Raw genomic sequence first — 17,089 nt, 5'->3', positions numbered from 1 at the left:
ATCGCCAACCTCAGCAGCCAAGTAGTTTCCAGTGGCCAAGTGTTTGAACCGGAAGAGGCTGTTCCAGTGTCCAGCTCCTCCACGACATGGGTCATGTTGAACCACCTGCAATTCAATGAAGATACAAAGAACTTCAGTATTCCTTCACTTAGGCCCTTAAAAAGCAAACAGACAGAACTCAGATCACTCTCCCCGTTCCATTTGGTTGTAATTGGTCTAGTATTCCCGAAAGGTATTCAGATTTACATTACAACAGTGACTTCACTTCGAAAGTACTTCCTTGGCTGTAAAATGCATTGGGACATCCTAAGGTTGCGAAAGGTGCTATGTAAATGTAAGCCCTTTCTTTTCTTTCTGAAAGATTTTTTTTTAAATCTCACACTTTCAGAAATTCAAGAACTTGTTATCATGGTCGAGTAATACTACAGCTATTTAGTGATGAACTTGGATGGTGTTGAAACTCAACAATAAAGATATGGACAGCCTCTCTATATTTCATCTCCTTTTTCACTTGAGTTTTAATAAGAGTAAAATATTTGACAGTCCCTCTTCTACACTGGTGTAAGCAGAAGGATTTACAGATTGAGATCACTTGGAGTGAAGGAGTTTTACTTTTCTCTGAGCTTTGCTTTCGATATATGTTTCTGTCCATTAGCCAGACTGTTTTAAATAGCCCATTAATCAGAAATGACACTTCACTATCCAGTTTTGTGCACTTTTATTGCATTGAAACTTTACCAGATGAGATTGGTCAGGCCATCACAGCAATTGTTTCATCCAAGACAGCAGCAGCAGCATCCCATGATACTGGCATAACTAGTCCCCAACCCTATCCCAAAAGGCAACTTCATATTTAATGTTTCTAAATCCAAGATGTGAAGAAAATCAACTAAATCAAGCACTGGATTACATTCCATTCTAAAGACAGCAGTAATTCTGATTTGCATGTGGATTAAACTGCCAAACAGATGAGTGACAAGTTGTTGGTACATTTATTTGTCCAACCTGACTGGGATTCTACAAAAACAAACAAAGCCTTACGCTTTATTGAATGGTACAGAGGTTGACCGTGACACCAGGGCATGACATGCACAATGGCCCAATAGAAGCCCGAGTCACTTCTCAGCACAGGCACTCCAACAGAAGCAGACCTTGAACAGATTTGCCTTGAACTGGGCGAGGACAGCAGTTGCAGGAACTGTGGTCACTCTGATGAACAGGGATTTAGGATGACAATCCATGCAGATATGGTGGGCATCAAGCTACTCAAACATTGCATGAGAACACAAGTGACTCATGCATAGTGAGTAAAACTTGGAAATCAGCAGCAATCTAGCTGCATGTCAACAGGCTGGAACAATTTGGCACCATGTTATGAACGATGGACTTCAATGATATCAGCAGTCCCATGGTCTCAGGAAGATCTTCATATTTTCAAGTCTGCTGGAAAGGGATATTTAGAATTATAGTAAACAAATGATAGAAAGAAAGGTTGTGCATTCCTGTCGCGCCTCTCACTACTTCAGAATGTCCTAAAGCATTTAGAGCTCATGAAGTAAGTTAGAAATGAACACATCTTTTGGGCCTCCTTATCTCGAGAGACAATGGATACGCGCCTGGAGGTGGTCAGTGGTTTGTGAAGCAGCGCCTGGAGTGGCTATAAAGACCAATTCTGGAGTGACAGGCTCTTCCACAGGTGCTGCAGAGAAATTTGTTTGTTGGGGCTGTTGCACAGTTGGCTCTCCCCTTGCGCCTCTGTCTTTTTTCCTGCCAACTACTAAGTCTCTTCGACTCGCCACAATTTAGCCCTGTCTTTATGGCTGCCCGCCAGCTCTGGCGAATGCTGGCAACTGACTCCCACGACTTGTGATCAATGTCACACGATTTCATGTCGCGTTTGCAGACGTCTTTATAACGGAGACATGGACGGCCGGTGGGTCTGATACCAGTGGCGAGCTCGCTGTACAATGTGTCTTTGGGGATCCTGCCATCTTCCATGCGGCTCACATGGCCAAGCCATCTCAAGCGCCGCTGACTCAGTAGTGTGTATAAGCTGGGGATGTTGGCCGCTTCAAGGACTTCTGTGTTGGAGATATAGTCCTGCCACCTGATGCCAAGTATTCTCCGAAGGCAGCGAAGATGGAATGAATTGAGACGTCGCTCTTGGCTGGCATACGTTGTCCAGGCCTCGCTGCCGTAGAGCAAGGTACTGAGGACACAGGCCTGATACACTCGGACTTTTGTGTTCCGTGTCAGTGCGCCATTTTCCCACACTCTCTTGGCCAGTCTGAACATAGCAGTGGAAGCCTTACCCATGCGCTTGTTGATTTCTGCATCTAGAGACAGGTTACTGGTGATAGTTGAGCCTAGGTAGGTGAACTCTTGAACCACTTCCAGAGCGTGGTCGCCAATATTGATGGATGGAGCATTTCTGACATCCTGCCCCATGATGTTCGTTTTCTTGAGGCTGATGGTTAGGCCAAATTCATTGCAGGCAGACGCAAACCTGTCGATGAGACTCTGCAGGCATTCTTCAGTGTGAGATGTTAAAGCAGCATCGTCAGCAAAGAGGAGTTCTCTGATGAGGACTTTCCGTACTTTGGACTTCGCTCTTAGACGGGCAAGGTTGAACAACCTGCCCCCTGATCTTGTGTGGAGGAAAATTCCTTCTTCAGAGGATTTGAACGCATGTGAAAGCAGCAGGGAGAAGAAAATCCCAAAAAGTGTGGGTGCGAGAACACAGCCCTGTTTCACACCACTCAGGATAGGAAAGGGCTCTGATGAGGAGCCACCATGTTGAATTGTGCCTTTCATATTGTCATGGAATGAGGTGATGATACTTAGTAGCTTTGGTGGACATCCGATCTTTTCTAGTAGTCTGAAGAGACCACGTCTGCTGACGAGGTCAAAGGCTTTGGTGAGATCAATGAAAGCAATGTAGAGGGGCATCTGTTGTTCACGGCATTTCTCCTGTATCTGACGAAGGGAGAACAGCATGTCAATAGTCGATCTCTCTGCACGAAAGCCACACTGTGCCTCAGGGTAGACGCGCTCGGCCAGCTTCTGGAGCCTGTTCAGAGCGACTCGAGCAAAGACTTTCCCCACTATGCTGAGCAGGGAGATTCCACGGTAGTTGTTGCAGTCACCGCGGTCACCTTTGTTTTTATAGAGGGTGATGATGTTGGCATCGCGCATGTCCTGGGGTACTGCTCCCTCGTCCCAGCACAGGCATAGCAGTTCATGTAGTGCTGAGAGTATAGCAGGCTTGGCACTCTTGATTATTTCAGGGGTAATGCTGTCCTTCCCAGGGGCTTTTCCGCTGGCTAGGGAATCAATGGCATCACTGAGTTCCGATTTGGTTGGCTGTATGTCCAGCTCATCCATGACTGGTAGAGGCTGGGCTGCATTGAGGGCAGTCTCAGTGACAGCATTCTCCCTGGAGTACAGTTCTAGGTAGTGCTCAACCCAGCGGTCCATCTGTTTGCGTTGGTCAGTGATTATGTCCCCCGATTTAGATTTGAGGGGGGTGATCTTCTTGATGGTTGGCCCAAGAGCTCTCTTCATGCCATCATACATTCCTCTGATGTTTCCGGTGTCTGAGGCCAGCTGAATATGACTGCATAGGTGTTGCCAGTAGTCGTTTGCGCAACGCCTAGCTGTTCTTTGTGCAGTACTTCTGGCTGCTTTAAGTGCTGCGGATGTTAAATCGCTGGGGGCTTTCTTGTAGTTCAAAAGTGCAATGCGCTTAGCGGCTATGACAGGTTCCAGCTCTTCATTATGAGATTGAAACCAGTCTGCATTTCTCTTCGCACTTTTGCCGTAGGTGGTCAAAGCTGACTCATAGATGGCGTCTCTGATGTGGGCCCACTTGGTCTCAGCATCCCCTGTGGGAGTGTTTTGAAGGGCTGTTACAAGTGAATTTAGAAATTTTTGTAACAGCTGTGGGTGAGAAATTCTGCTCGTGTTGATGCGCGGGTGGCCCTTCTGCTTGGAATGATGCAACTTCTTTGGTCTGAGTCTAACCTTGCTGCACACCAGGGAGTGGTCGGTGTCGCAGTCCGCACTGTGGAAGCTGCGTGTGATTTGAACACTGTTTAAGGCGGCTCGCCTTGTGACAATGAGGTCTAGCTGGTGCCAACGACGTGATCTTGGGTGCCTCCATGAAACCTGGTGACAGGGTTTCGTGTGAAAGAACGAGTTGGTGATGCAGAGGTTATGATAGGTACACAACTCAAGCAGTCTCTGCCCGTTCTCATTCATCCTTCCAACGCCATAGCGCCCAAGGCAGGAGGGCCATGAGTCATGGTCGGCCCCAACCCTGGCATTAAAGTCCCCCAGCAGGAATAGGTGTTCGGTGTTGGGGACGCTGCTAATGATGTTATGGAGTTGTTCATAGAACTGGTCTTTAGCTTCAGGTGCGGAACAGAGTGTTGGAGCATAGATGCTGAGTAGGTGTACTGGACCAGAGGTGGTGAGCAGTCGGATGGACAGTATGCGTTCCGAGCCATTTGAGGGAGGCTCTATCATGCTGAGCAAGGAGTTTCTGATGGCGAAGCCCACTCCATGCTGTCTTGGTTCTTCAGGATCCCTGCCCTGCCAGAAGAAGGTGTAGTCTTGCTCTGCTAGAGAGCCACTCGCGGGGAGGCGAGTCTCCTGAAGTGCTGCAATGTCCACATTGAGTCTACTGAGCTCGTTGTTAATGATGGCGGTCTTCCGAGAATCGTTGATTTGTGTAAGGTCTTCCGACAGGCCAGGACACATAGTTCTGACGTTCCAGCTTGCAAAGCGAAGGGCTGGTACCTTCTTTCCTTTTTTCATGTTGTTTGGTGCGGTGTATCAGTCCACCTTTCGGGCAATGACCCTGAGCTCCAAGCACCCATTGAAGCAGGCAGACTGTGGCGGGACAGAACCTTATTGACCGGGGGCTGCCCGGTTTGAGGCGGGCGGTAGCTGTCCAGTGAGGTGCAATGACCTCTCCCACCGACAAAGGCAACCCGTGGCGCCCAGTTTCTACGCCAATTTATCTGGACTTATAACCCGTAACTGCTGCCTTCCGTGTTGTTTCAGTCGCTGTGAGGCAACTATGGAGTGACCTCTCCATGGCGCATGCCTGGGCAAATTTATGGAGGTTGAGAGTTGCCCAGTCGTCAAAACCCCCCTCTCGGCCTTTCTGGTGGGGTCCAAAGGAGTGCAGGACACGACGTTTGGCACCAGTATGGCTGCAGGAACTGCCGGAAACATGCCAAAGGTGACACATGACCGCCTACGGGGTTCCGCTCCGGATTTTCTGTTAGGGTTTACTCCCTTAGCCTTGGTCTCTCCCGAGACGCCCACAAGGCAGTGGGGTTGTTGGGGCCCCTACACAGGTGTAGGATGGTGCCGGTGGGAGGAGGGGATGCAAGGGGGAGGGGTAGAGGGAGGGGGTGGTGGGGGGGTGCAGGGGAAGGGGGTGCGGGGTGAAGATGGTGCGAGGGGGGGGCGGGCTGGGACGGGGTTGTGAGGGGGTGAGCTGAGAGGGTGGAGCAGGGAAGGGGACGGGGGTGGGGGGGGGGGGGTGGAAGGGGGGTAAAGGGGGGGGGAGGGGGGGTGGAATCTGGTGCAGGTAATAAGCCATTTCCTCAGTGCCCACCATCGACGTCCGGAAAGCTCATCCACGTCCTTCGGGAGGTGAAGCATCATTTGGCAGACTTAGAGGTGATTACATTTGCTAAGGGTTTTTTTTTGCAGTGGTTTAAATAAAGGCATGCAGCATTGCCGACAGTGCGCTGCAGATGCTCTCCGAGCCATCTCCCGCGGGCGCTTTGAAGTTGCGGCCGGGGGGGCCGTTCGTGGATGTTTTGGGTGTTCGGGGCACCTTTTCCCAGGACTTCTCTCGGGTCCCGCAGCTCCTTCTTCACCTCAATGGACTTACCGCATGCCGTGGCTGCAGACACTCTGGACTGTGAAGACAGCAGGATCGGAGATTAAAGAAAAAAATGAACACATTGTTGTAATGTAAGAACCATGACAGCCAATTTGCACACGGCAAATTGTGCATCGTATCCCCTGCATAAGACTAGAGGTGCAGTTCCAGTTTCCTACAGTTTATTTATTTATTGGCTTAATAGGCGCAGGTTCAACTAACTCAGGCAGCTCCTTTTTAGCATTTGACAACAATTCTGTCATCCACACACACAGCCTAGTTTTCTTCAGTCACATTGAGTACTTGATTACCAAAGCTATGCTCATTTTGCAGTAGGACACGCTTTATTGCAAGTCGTTTGAAGCCATCCATGCTGAGTATCGATCGGAGTACAAAATGCTAACCTACGTTTAAATTATTTTTTAGGCGTAGAAAATGAAAGCAATAGGAATTTCCTCATCGACATCATAACTAGAGAGGTGAGAGTGAAGGGTTTATAGGTTCGAGGGATGCACTGGCTAGGGAGCGCAACAGTGGAGAGAACGCTCACCCCTTGCAAGATCTTTCCATGTTTTCAACATTGGTGCAACATCAAATTTTCCAATGGATGTTTCTGATGAAATGACATTTTAAGCAGCAGTCCTAAAGACGAGGTTATGGGGAAGCCCTGTCCAACTACAACAATGTACAACAAGCAAAAGAACTATATATTCCTACATTACAACACTGACAGGGCTAAATTGTGGCGAGTCGAAGAGACTTAGTAGTTGGCAGAAAAAAAGACAGAGGCACAAGGGGAGAGCCAACTGTGCAACAGCCCCGACAAACAAATTTCTCTGCAGCACCTGTGGAAGGGCCTGTCACTCCAGAATTGGCCTTTATAGCCACTCCAGGCGCTGCTTCACAAACCACTGACCACCTCCAGGCGCATATCCATTGTCTCTCGAGATAAGGAGGCCCAAAAGGAAGGACAACACTGACAACACTTCAAACGTACGTCATTGGCTATAAAGCATTTTGGGATGGCCTGAGGATGAGAAAGGTGCTATATAAATGACAGTTTTTGCTTTTTTATTTGTTGAATCTGTATTTGTTTTTACGCTGGCGCGCATTTAGATTCAAAGAGGCCACCAACTGTGAACCAGAAAATCTGGATTCTTAATCGGCTTTTCACAGGCCAGCAATTCTACTGCCAGGACGTGGGAATGAATTTCATAGTGTAAATGCATTTAGTTGATTCATGGATGCCCAAATCTGACCTAAACAAACACCAGTAGAAAAAAAAGTGTTAGAATTTTCAATCCTATTTTTGAGATCCAAATCCTGTTTTTTTAAACAATGAGTTTAGTTCTAGCACAAGGTGTCGTACCTCAACCTCCCACAATGCTTTGGAGCTGGTTGCTGATGTAGCAGACTGCCGGCCAGTAGTTCGAAGGAATACGTACTGCTTTTTCCGATATTCATCACAGGTCAGAAACTTTTCCTGTTCTGCGTGGAACAGTCTCACAACATCACCCTTTAAGAGAGAAAAGTATTGCTGTTAATATCTTGCTTATGGTTCCTTAGCTGTTGCACAAAAGATTGGGACTAGATATCCTTAACCGGGGATGTATCTTTTAGCCGACACATCTGACAGCAAAGCATGCAAATGCACGAGGTGTTGTGATAGAACCGGAAGGACAAGGGAAATCTGTATTAGGGGGTCGGCCATGGCTCAGTGCATAGCCCATGAGTCAGGATCATGGATTCAAGTCCCACTCCACAGGTTTGACCACAAAATCTAGGCAGACGCTTCAGTGCAGTACTGAGGGAGTGCTGCACTGTGAGAAGTGTCGTCCTTGGGATGAGATATTAAACTGAGGCCCTGCCTGCGCTCTCAGGTGGATATAAAGATCCCATGGTACTATTTCAAAGTAGAGCAGGACGTTCTCTTGCTGTCCCTCAACCAACAAAACTAATAAAACAGATGATAATAATAAAAGAAAATACTGCCAATGCTGGAAATATGAAATGAAAACAAAAAGTGCTGGAAATACCCGACAGGCCTGGCAACATCTGTGGAGAGAGAAAGAGTGTTAATTTTTCAAGTCGGATATGACTCTTCTTCTGAAGTCATATCTGACTCTTTCTCTCCCCACAGATGCTACCAACCCTGCTGAATATTTCCAGCACTGTTTTTATTTTTAATAAAACAGATTATCTTAGCGCTGCTTGTGAGGCCTTGCTGTGTGCAAACTGGCTGCTGTGTTGTTACATTACAACAGTGACTACACTTTTCAAAAGTACTTCATTGGGTATAAAGAGCTTTGGGATGTCCTGAACTTATGAACGATGCCATATAAATGGCTACAATAGGCGTTATCATCAACATTAGCGTCAAGAGTTTCAGGACAACAAAAAAACATCCACCAGTGCTACTGCTCACTACTCAGCAACGACCACTGGAAAGAGCCTGGATGGTGAGCAGGGATCAGTCTTGGCTGTAATACCACTGTGGTAAAGCACTTAGTCAAACCATCGTCAGGGTTAACACATAAAAAATCACCACTTGAGCAATATTCTGAACAGCTGTTAGTATCTAGGGAACTAAACACGAGGACAGAGAAGGGAAAAATTATTCCAGGCAATCATTAAACCATTTTGGTTTACCGTACAACATATTGTCTTTGATCAATTCCAAGTACTTTGTAAACACTGAAAATCATCTTACCCCTTTCAAAATATCTTCCTTATTATCACTCCATTTCATGAAAAGAACAATTTTCCAACTGGTGTTGCAATTCACAGAGTTAACCTGGAACAAACAGCACATAAGAACATATGATTAAATAAACAAACTGAAATGTCTTTTGTCAGAACTTCAGTAAAATGGAGCACACTTGATGGGCAATAACACAAGATTGTTAGCCAACTCACTATTGGCCTAAGTCTTTGCTGGTGGCAAAAAGTAATCTCGGCCGAGCGCTCTAGGGGTTTTGGAAATGTTAAACATTCATGTTTAATGAGAGTCACAGGAATAGAGAGCACATCATTATTCCCTCAATAACCCTCCGAGGTGCTTTCCAATTCTCATTAGAGAAGTTTAGCCATGATGGAAACCTCATATCTTGGAATAAGTAATGTGGGCTGTTAAAGACATACATGGGTGATTTTTGTCAGCGTTCCCTTGAACTCCTGCCATAACTTCAGTGAAAACCACAAAGAAACACCGTGAATGGGTTTCCAGTGAAGTTCTGAAGTTAAGAGAATCAGAAGAACCTCTGTGGAGATTACTGCTGATAATATAACTTCTTGTAGAGCTGGTGAAAAGTCAGCACCGGTTTTGTAACACTAAAGCACATCTCTGAAAGCAGAATGCTTCAGATTGTTGTAAAATCTCCCTTACCACAATCTTTTTACCTTTGTCTCCAAATGAAGATGGGAGGGAGGGAACAATTGTAGATTTGATTAACTATTCCATGGCCAGCCACATGTTTTTATTGAATAATGTTAAATGGAAAGCAAGTACTTTAAGTAGGTCATGAATCTCTTCCAATGCTAACTGCAGATTGGTTACATGACATCAGTTGCAAAAACTGAAAACAGAACTGAGAAACTATCAAAACTGTAGCAGGTACAGAGCATCATGCAGTCAACCTCCACGTACCGCTCACCTCAGAAAGTTTTACTCCATCCCAACCACTCACTTACAGAGGCACACACTATGATTGCGACTGTGGAGACGCATTTCCTGAACACGGGCAGCGTCATACATCAGCTTATTTACACCTGAGTGCAACTGATGACAGAATTTGCTGTCAGCTACATCCGCCGAAGGTAAAAGTGCCCTGAGCTGTACCATTGGTGCCAGGTTGGCTCATTTGGTAGCACTCTCAATGCTGGAGTCAGAAGGTTGGGGGTTCAAGCCTCACTCCAGGGCTTGACCGTATAATCTCTATCCCAGAGAGCTGTGGAGACTAGATCATTGAAAATCTTAGCCTTGAATATATTCAGATTTTTTAACGGTAACCAAGTCGAGGGTTTATGGGGAACAAGCAGGAAAGTGGAGTTTAGGCCAAGATCAGATCAGATGACCTTCTTGAATGGCAGAGCAGGCTCGAGAGGCTGTGTGGCTTACTCCAGCTCCTATATCTTTTGTTCTGATGACACTCCAGTGCAGTACTGATGGAATGGTACATCATCAGAGGTGCCTTTCTTCAAATCACACATTAAACCATCCTCTTGGTCTGGTGGTTTAAGTGGAGATTAACCATCCAGTGGCACTACTTGACACCATGCAAAGAACAAAAGGGAATCTTCCTGACGCTTAGAAATACATTCCTCCATCAATTGTTCATTTGTCTCCTGACTGCTTGCTGCAACTTGCAAAGCACAAAATAACCACCATATTTGCCTAGATTTGAAAAGTAATGCAATGCATGCAAAGTACATTGTAATCTTTATAAATATTATGCGATGTGATAAACCCCTATACAAATACAAAGTTCTCCTCTTACCTCTTTACATCCAGGATTGTCAACCAGTTCACAATTGCTGGCATGAAGCGGCTGTCCAGCATTGACCGGGTTCAACACCACTTTGTCTCCAATCACAACCTTCAAAATAAAAGATCATTTAAGGCTCTGACTATGTGCTTACCTCATTGCTCCAGTATATTTATATTATTAAGTAATAGAAAGATGAAATCAGACTCTTCAGGCACAAGATTCTCTCATCCAGGTCACCATAATCGAATAAAAAGTTAACTGATTTGCACGTTTAGACATAGGGGAGATGATGGCATAGTGGTAATCTCATTGAACTAGTAACCCAGATGCCCAGGCTAATGCCCTGGGGATACAGGTTCAAATCCTACCGCGGCAACTGGTAGAATTTAAAATCAATTAATAAAAATCTCAAATTGAAAGCAGTAATGTTGCCCATCATCGATTGTCGTAAAAACCCATCTGGTTCACTAATGTCCTTTAGAGAAGGAAACCTGCCCTCCTTACCTGGTCTGGCCTACAGGTGACTCCAGATCCACAGCAATGTGATTGACTCTTAACTGCCCTCTGAAGTGGCCAAGCAAACCACTCAGTTGTCAAAGGCAATTAGGGATGGGTAACAAATGCTGGCTGTATCTATTACTGTGCTGAACATAACTTCTCGCTCCCGTTAGTGTAACCTTGAATTACTTGCTTCAGGTGCAGATTACTCTTTTAATACTTTAGCCATATCCTCTGCCTCTACATGAAGATATCCCTTTGGGTCTTTACTAGACCTAACTTTTTCCCGAGCTAACCACTTACACTTTAAGACAGAGATGAGGAGGAATTTCTTCTCTCAGGGGGTTGTTAATCTTTGGAATTCTCTTCCCCAAAGAGCAGTGGAGGCTGGGTCATTGAATATATTTAAGGTTGAGCTAGACACATGTTTGATCTACAGGGGAGTAAAGGGTTATGGGGGGCAAGCAGGAAAGGCAAATTAAGGCCACAGTCAGATCAGCCACGATCTTAATGAATGGCAGAGCAGGCTCAAGGGGCCAAATGGCCTACTCCTGTTCCTGTTACTTATGCTCTTTATATATTTACAACAGGTTTTAGAGTCCAAGTTAATGTTGCTGCTAATCTTTTCTCATAACCTGTCTTGGCCTACCAATTCCCTCCTGTACTTTCCATAATCTTTCAATTCTGAGGGACAGGATAAACTGCCACTAAATAAGGCATGGATTAATCAGGGATAGTCAGCATGGATTTGTTAAGGGAAGGTCATGTCTTACTAACTTAATTGAGTTTTTGAGGAAGTAACAAGGAGGATTGATGAGGATAGTGCAGTGGATGTGGTTTACATGATTTTAGTAAGGCATTTGACAAATTCCTACATGGCAGACTGGTCAGTAAAATGAAACCCCACGGGATACAGAGGAATGTGGCAGGTTGGATCCAAAATTAACTCAGTGACAGAAAACAAAGGGTAGTAGTCAATGGATGTTTCTGCGAATGAAAAGCAGTTTCCAGTGGCGTTCCGCAAGCCTCAGTGTTTGGACGCTTGCTGTTTGTGGTATATATTAATGATTTGGACTTAAATGTGGGAGGCATGATTAGGAAATTTGATGACACAAAAATTGGCCATGTAGTTGATAGTGAAGAGGATAGTGTAGATTCCAGAGTAATATCAAATGGTTTGGTTGAGTGGATGGAAAAGTGGCAAATGGAATTCAATCCAGAGAAGTGTGAGGAAATGCATTTGGGGAAGGCAAACAGAAAAAGGTCATACACAATAAACGGGAGGATATTGAGAGGGGTAGAAGTGAGAGACCTTGGAATGCATGTCCACAGGTCCCTGAAGGTGGCAGAACAGGTAGATAGACTGATGAAGAAGGCATATGGAATACTTTCCTTTATTGCCCGAGGTATAGAATACAAAAGCAAGGATGTAATGCTGGAACTGTATCAAATGCTGGTTAGGCCACAGCTGGAGTATTGTGTACAGTTCTGGTCACCACATTACAGGAAGGACGTAACTGCTCTGGAGAGAGTAGAGGAGTTTTACGAGAATGTTGCCAGGGCTTGAAAGTTGCAGCTATGAGGAAAGATTGGATTGGCTAGGGTTGTTTTCCTTAGAACAGAGGAGGCTGAGGGGTGACTAAATTGAGGTGTACAAAATTATGAGGGGCCTAGATAGAGTAGACACGAAGGACCTGTTTCCCCTAGCGAGACGTCAATTACCAGGAGGCACCGATTTAAGGTGATTGGGAGAAGGATTAGAGGGTACAGGGGGAAAAACGTTTTCACTCAGAGGGTGGTGGGTGTCTGGTATTCACTGCTAGGAATGGTGGTGGAGGCAGAAACCCTCAACTCATTTAAAAGGTACCTGGACATTCACCTGAAGTGCTGTAACCAGTAAGGCTATGGACCAGGTGCTGGTAGGTGGGAGCAGATTGGGCAGCTAGTACTTTTATCAGCCGGCGCAGACACAATGGGCTGAATGGCCTCCTTCTGTGCCATAATTTTTCGATGTTTCCAAGTTATTAATTGAATCTTACTTGACATTTGTCATAAGCTTCCTTTTTCTGTTTTAACTTTTATTTCCTTTGCTATCCAGGGCACATTCGCGTTGGACGCTCTACCTTTTCCCTTCAAAGGAATATGCTTAGTTTGTGCCTGAATCATCCCCCTGCCAAATTAGTTTAACACTCCCCAGCAGCACTAGTAAACCTCAGAGAGAGCATTGGTCCCAGCTTTGTTCAGTGCAACCTGTCCATCTTGTACAGGCTCCCTTTCCCCCCAGAATGAGTTCTAATGCCACAGGAATCTGACTGCCTCCTTCCTACACCAATTCTCCAGCCATGCATTCACCTGCACTATCTTCCTGCTTCCACATTCACTGGCATGTGGCACTGGGAATAATAGGGAGATTACGACCGTTAAGGTCCTGTTCTTTAATCTTTTTCCTAGCTCCTGAAACTCTGCCTGAAGGACCTCAACCCTTTTTCTACCTATGGCATTGGTTTCAATATGGGCCATGACTTCCAGCTGCTCCCCTTCCCCTCACAGAATGTCCTGCATCTACTCAGTGATATCCTTTACCCTGGCACCATTCGGAATCACATCTGCAATTAAAGAAGCACCTGCCCCCAGTGTCGAATTCCATATGATTACAGCAGTTCTTTATCTCTTGTGCAATAAAATGTCCCGTGGTGCCATGGACTTGGTTCTTACTGAATTCCTCCAAGGAGTCATCGCCCTCCCCAGATTCCAAAACTGAAAAGCAGTTAATGAGTGCCACTGGCTTGGAGATTCCTGCATTATCTGTGTCTTCCTCCTACCCTGTCTCGTGGTCACCCATTTCCTCACCACCTGCACCTTCTGTAGCGACGGGATGACCACCTCCTGGAATAGACATTCCAAGAAACTCTCAAACTCCTGGATGCCCTGCAGTGACTCCAGCCGCTCCTCAAGCTCCAAAACCTGGAGCTTGAGCTCGAGTAACTGGCATTTCCTGCACCTATAGCTATCCAGGATGCACAAAGTGTCCTGGAATTCCCACATAGAACAGGGTGCGCATGCAAAGAGTCTCCGCGGCATGCCGTGGTAGTCAATGCACTGACCTCTAAATCACTGAGACCCTGGACATTAAACATTTGGCACTGAACTTTAAAAATCTCAAAAACTGGTATCTAAGACACTGACCTAAGAAACTGATCTTTGAACGACTGAGAAACTAAAATAGTAAAAGGTGAATTAAAGGCATTGAAAAAAATTTCAGTCTAAAACACAATGGAAACTACCATCAAGTGAATTTCAACAGTAGAAAAACATCTAATTGAATAAAACAAACTAACCAATCTGTTCCCTCTATAGCATTGACATCACCTTTGAACTTTTTCCGTAACTAGCGTTCTTGACTGACTGTTTTCCCTCAAGCTCCCTCTCTCTCTGTTCTTACATTGAATGAGCACTACTGTATTATTCTCAAAGGCAACTAGGGATGGACAAAAAATGCTGGCCTTTCTTGTGATACACACATCCCAAGAATGAATTAAAAAACAATTGCAGCCATGTCATAAGTGCAACTGTAAAAATCCCTCCACATTGCATATCTGTTAAAAAGCATCCTATTCCTTAGTGGCTTAACCCAGTGCCATTCACCATTCCACCCCACATAACCAAAATCTCACTTAACTTACACTGTCACCAATGGACCGCAGCTTGTAGAATGGCTGGATGTAAAACCAGGAGCCTTCGTTGCCAGCAGCATCCAGTGTAACCCTCATGGCATTCTTTTCCAACAGGGCTGGAAGTCTCTTGTTTACAGTCAGGTACTTGTTGCTTTTCAGATGCAACAACTGCAGTCATGAGATCATGTTAGTGAACAGGGCTAATGTATGCATGCATATATCTATATCCACACTGTCATGCTAGGCCCTCACCTGCCAAGAATGAGGCATATTAATCTCGTCATGAACATTGATTTTAAACTGTCACTGGAGTGAAGAAAGGACTTGTTAAACAGATCAGCCGTGGCTGGAAAAGACATTTGCACATGAACAGACAGTGATTCAAAGGTCAAAGGACCATTCCCTGACACATTCAACCCACAATGGACCTTGATCACCAGGTATTGTGTGTAAGAGGAGCATTCCAGAGACTGCTAAGGTGATACAATCCAAGACGTGGTCAGACCAGTTAGTCACATGACTAACCTGCTTGGCAACCTCAGTTTTTCAGAATTGTACAAACAGTCTGAACAAAGAGTGTCTGTTTGCTCCTAGACTGAGAAGATCTCTCTCCTGTCTGCTCCCACCTCTTTCTCACAAGCCTCTGAATCCACTGAAGACACATGAACCCCAAGAGAGAAAAGTCTCCGACAGCGAACAAGGTTTAAGAAGAATACTGGGGCCCAATGAAAAGCAAGATCTACCGACAATCAAGGAGTCTACAGTGAGCTCAAAGAACCATAACAACAACTCTTCAGAAATTGCCTCAAGTGTTTCTGCTTTATTTTTCTTCTCCTCTTTTGGTCTCTATTTGGATGCATGTATCGCGTATGCATGCTAGCGTGGGCACATTGTGTATCAGTAGGCGCTAAATGAATTAGAGTTTAAGTTTAAGATTAATACATTTCAACATTTCTTCTTTAAAGCTAAGAAAGCCTGTTTGTGTTCGTTTCTTTGCCTTATAACTGGAAAGGGGTGAACAAGGATTCACCAAGGGGAACTAAAGCACAGTGTGTTTACAAACAAACCCTGTTACAGTAAGACCAGGTTGTTACAGTAAGACCAGGTGAAGGCTGAAAGGAAATTGCCCATCATCATGGAGTTTGCCTTTAATGCTCCACTATCACATGAATCAGAATAAGCATGTGCCTCTAATGTATTGGAATTCCAGCTCAAGGCACCACTGGAAGCAAATGCAGATGTGAATTGACAATACATGGCCAATATTTCTCTGCACATGCTGGAGACTGGTCAGCACCCCAGCAGCGAGGAGCTGACACCTCCCCAACCAGCCAGTAGTGTAGGGGCCAACAACCATCCCACCACCTGCCAAGCCCTCCACCCCCCGCAACACCTTGGAAAATCAGCAGTGCAGGAGCCAGCACCCCTCCACCACCCCACCCCCAACCCTCCCCCACAGCAAGCCAGCAGTGTGGGTCCTTGGCCTGTAGAGGCCTGGCCTTAGGCTGTTGACACTTGTACAGTTGCAGCTTTGAAGACCGAGATGGATAGATTCTTGTTGGGCAGGGATATCAAGGGGATATCAAGCAAAGAGGTGGGTAAATGGAGTTGAGGTACAGATCAGCCCTGATCTGACTGAATGGCAGTGCAGGTTCAAGGGGCTGAATGGCCTACTCCTGTTCCGATGTAGACTAGGGAGGGTTCAGGGGCAAAGCTAAGATTGCAACTTTTGCACAAGCCCAGTTAGTCTCTGCCTAGTATTGCATTCAATCAAAATACCAGAGAAGACTGACAGAACTACTGCTCTCTGAAATCGATCTGAACCACGCAGGAGTACACTAACTACAATGACGGGCAAACAACCAGTTAACATTTCAACTTTTTCTGTATGGAAAGCATTGACTTTGTGCAAGAGGTCAGCTAGCTCAGAATGTTTGCTAATTATCACGTTCACACAGGGTGACTGGTGCTGACAAACCAAGTTTAATATACTGTGAGCAATTAGAAAGCCACATTTGGAGCTTTTTTAATATATGTGCCTCACTGTTACGGATTTTAGAGGTTTCATGTTAGTCCACTACACTTAATTGTAAATTTTCTACTTAATACATCTAATTTAAGAATGCATTTTAATTTCCAACCATATTTCAGTTACTTATAAAACACTGGCTCAATTTTGGAGCGAGGCAGAGAGCGAGAGGCAGAGCGAGAGAAGGAGGCAGAGCGAGAGGCAGAGCGAGAGAAGGAGGCAGAGCGAGAGAAGGAGGCAGAGCGAGAGAAGGAGGCAGAGCGAGAGAAGGAGGCAGAGCGAGAGAAGGAGGCAGAGCGAGAGAAGGAGGCAGAGCGAGAGAAGGAGGCAGAGCGAGAGAAGGAGGCAGAGCGAGAGAGAGCGAGAGAAGGAGGCAGAGCGAGAGAGAGCGAGAGAAGGAGGCAGAGCGAGAGAGAGCGAGAGAAGGAGGCAGAGCGAGAGAGGGAGGCAGAGAGAGGCAGAGCGAGAGAGGGAGGCAGAGCGAGAGAGGGAGGCAGAG

At 45.7% G+C, this 17,089-nt stretch overlaps 1 protein-coding gene across 5 annotated transcripts in view; it reads right to left on the bottom strand.

The window, feature by feature from the left end:
* Nucleotides 1–17,089, bottom strand: part of itpr1b (inositol 1,4,5-trisphosphate receptor, type 1b) — a 556,093-nt gene that overhangs the window by 362,312 nt on the left and 176,692 nt on the right. For all 5 annotated transcript variants that reach the window (XR_010976943.1, XM_068051457.1, XM_068051458.1 and 2 more), the window contains 5 exons: nt 14,571–14,729; nt 10,399–10,497; nt 8,613–8,696; nt 7,272–7,418; nt 1–105 (listed from right to left, as the gene is read on the bottom strand). Coding sequence is in view for 4 of the 5 variants with exons in the window: in XM_068051457.1 (XP_067907558.1) it covers nt 1–105; nt 7,272–7,418; nt 8,613–8,696; nt 10,399–10,497; nt 14,571–14,729 (594 nt within the window). In the remaining variant the exon portion in view is untranslated. The remainder of the gene's footprint in view (nt 106–7,271; nt 7,419–8,612; nt 8,697–10,398; nt 10,498–14,570; nt 14,730–17,089) is intronic.

The sequence above is a fragment of the Heterodontus francisci genome, chromosome 19 (genome assembly GCF_036365525.1).
Source record: "Heterodontus francisci isolate sHetFra1 chromosome 19, sHetFra1.hap1, whole genome shotgun sequence".
In the NCBI taxonomy this organism is placed as follows: Eukaryota; Metazoa; Chordata; class Chondrichthyes; order Heterodontiformes; family Heterodontidae; genus Heterodontus; species Heterodontus francisci.
The sequence above is the reverse complement of the archived record's forward strand: the minus strand, read 5'-3'. Positions and strand labels throughout refer to the sequence as shown.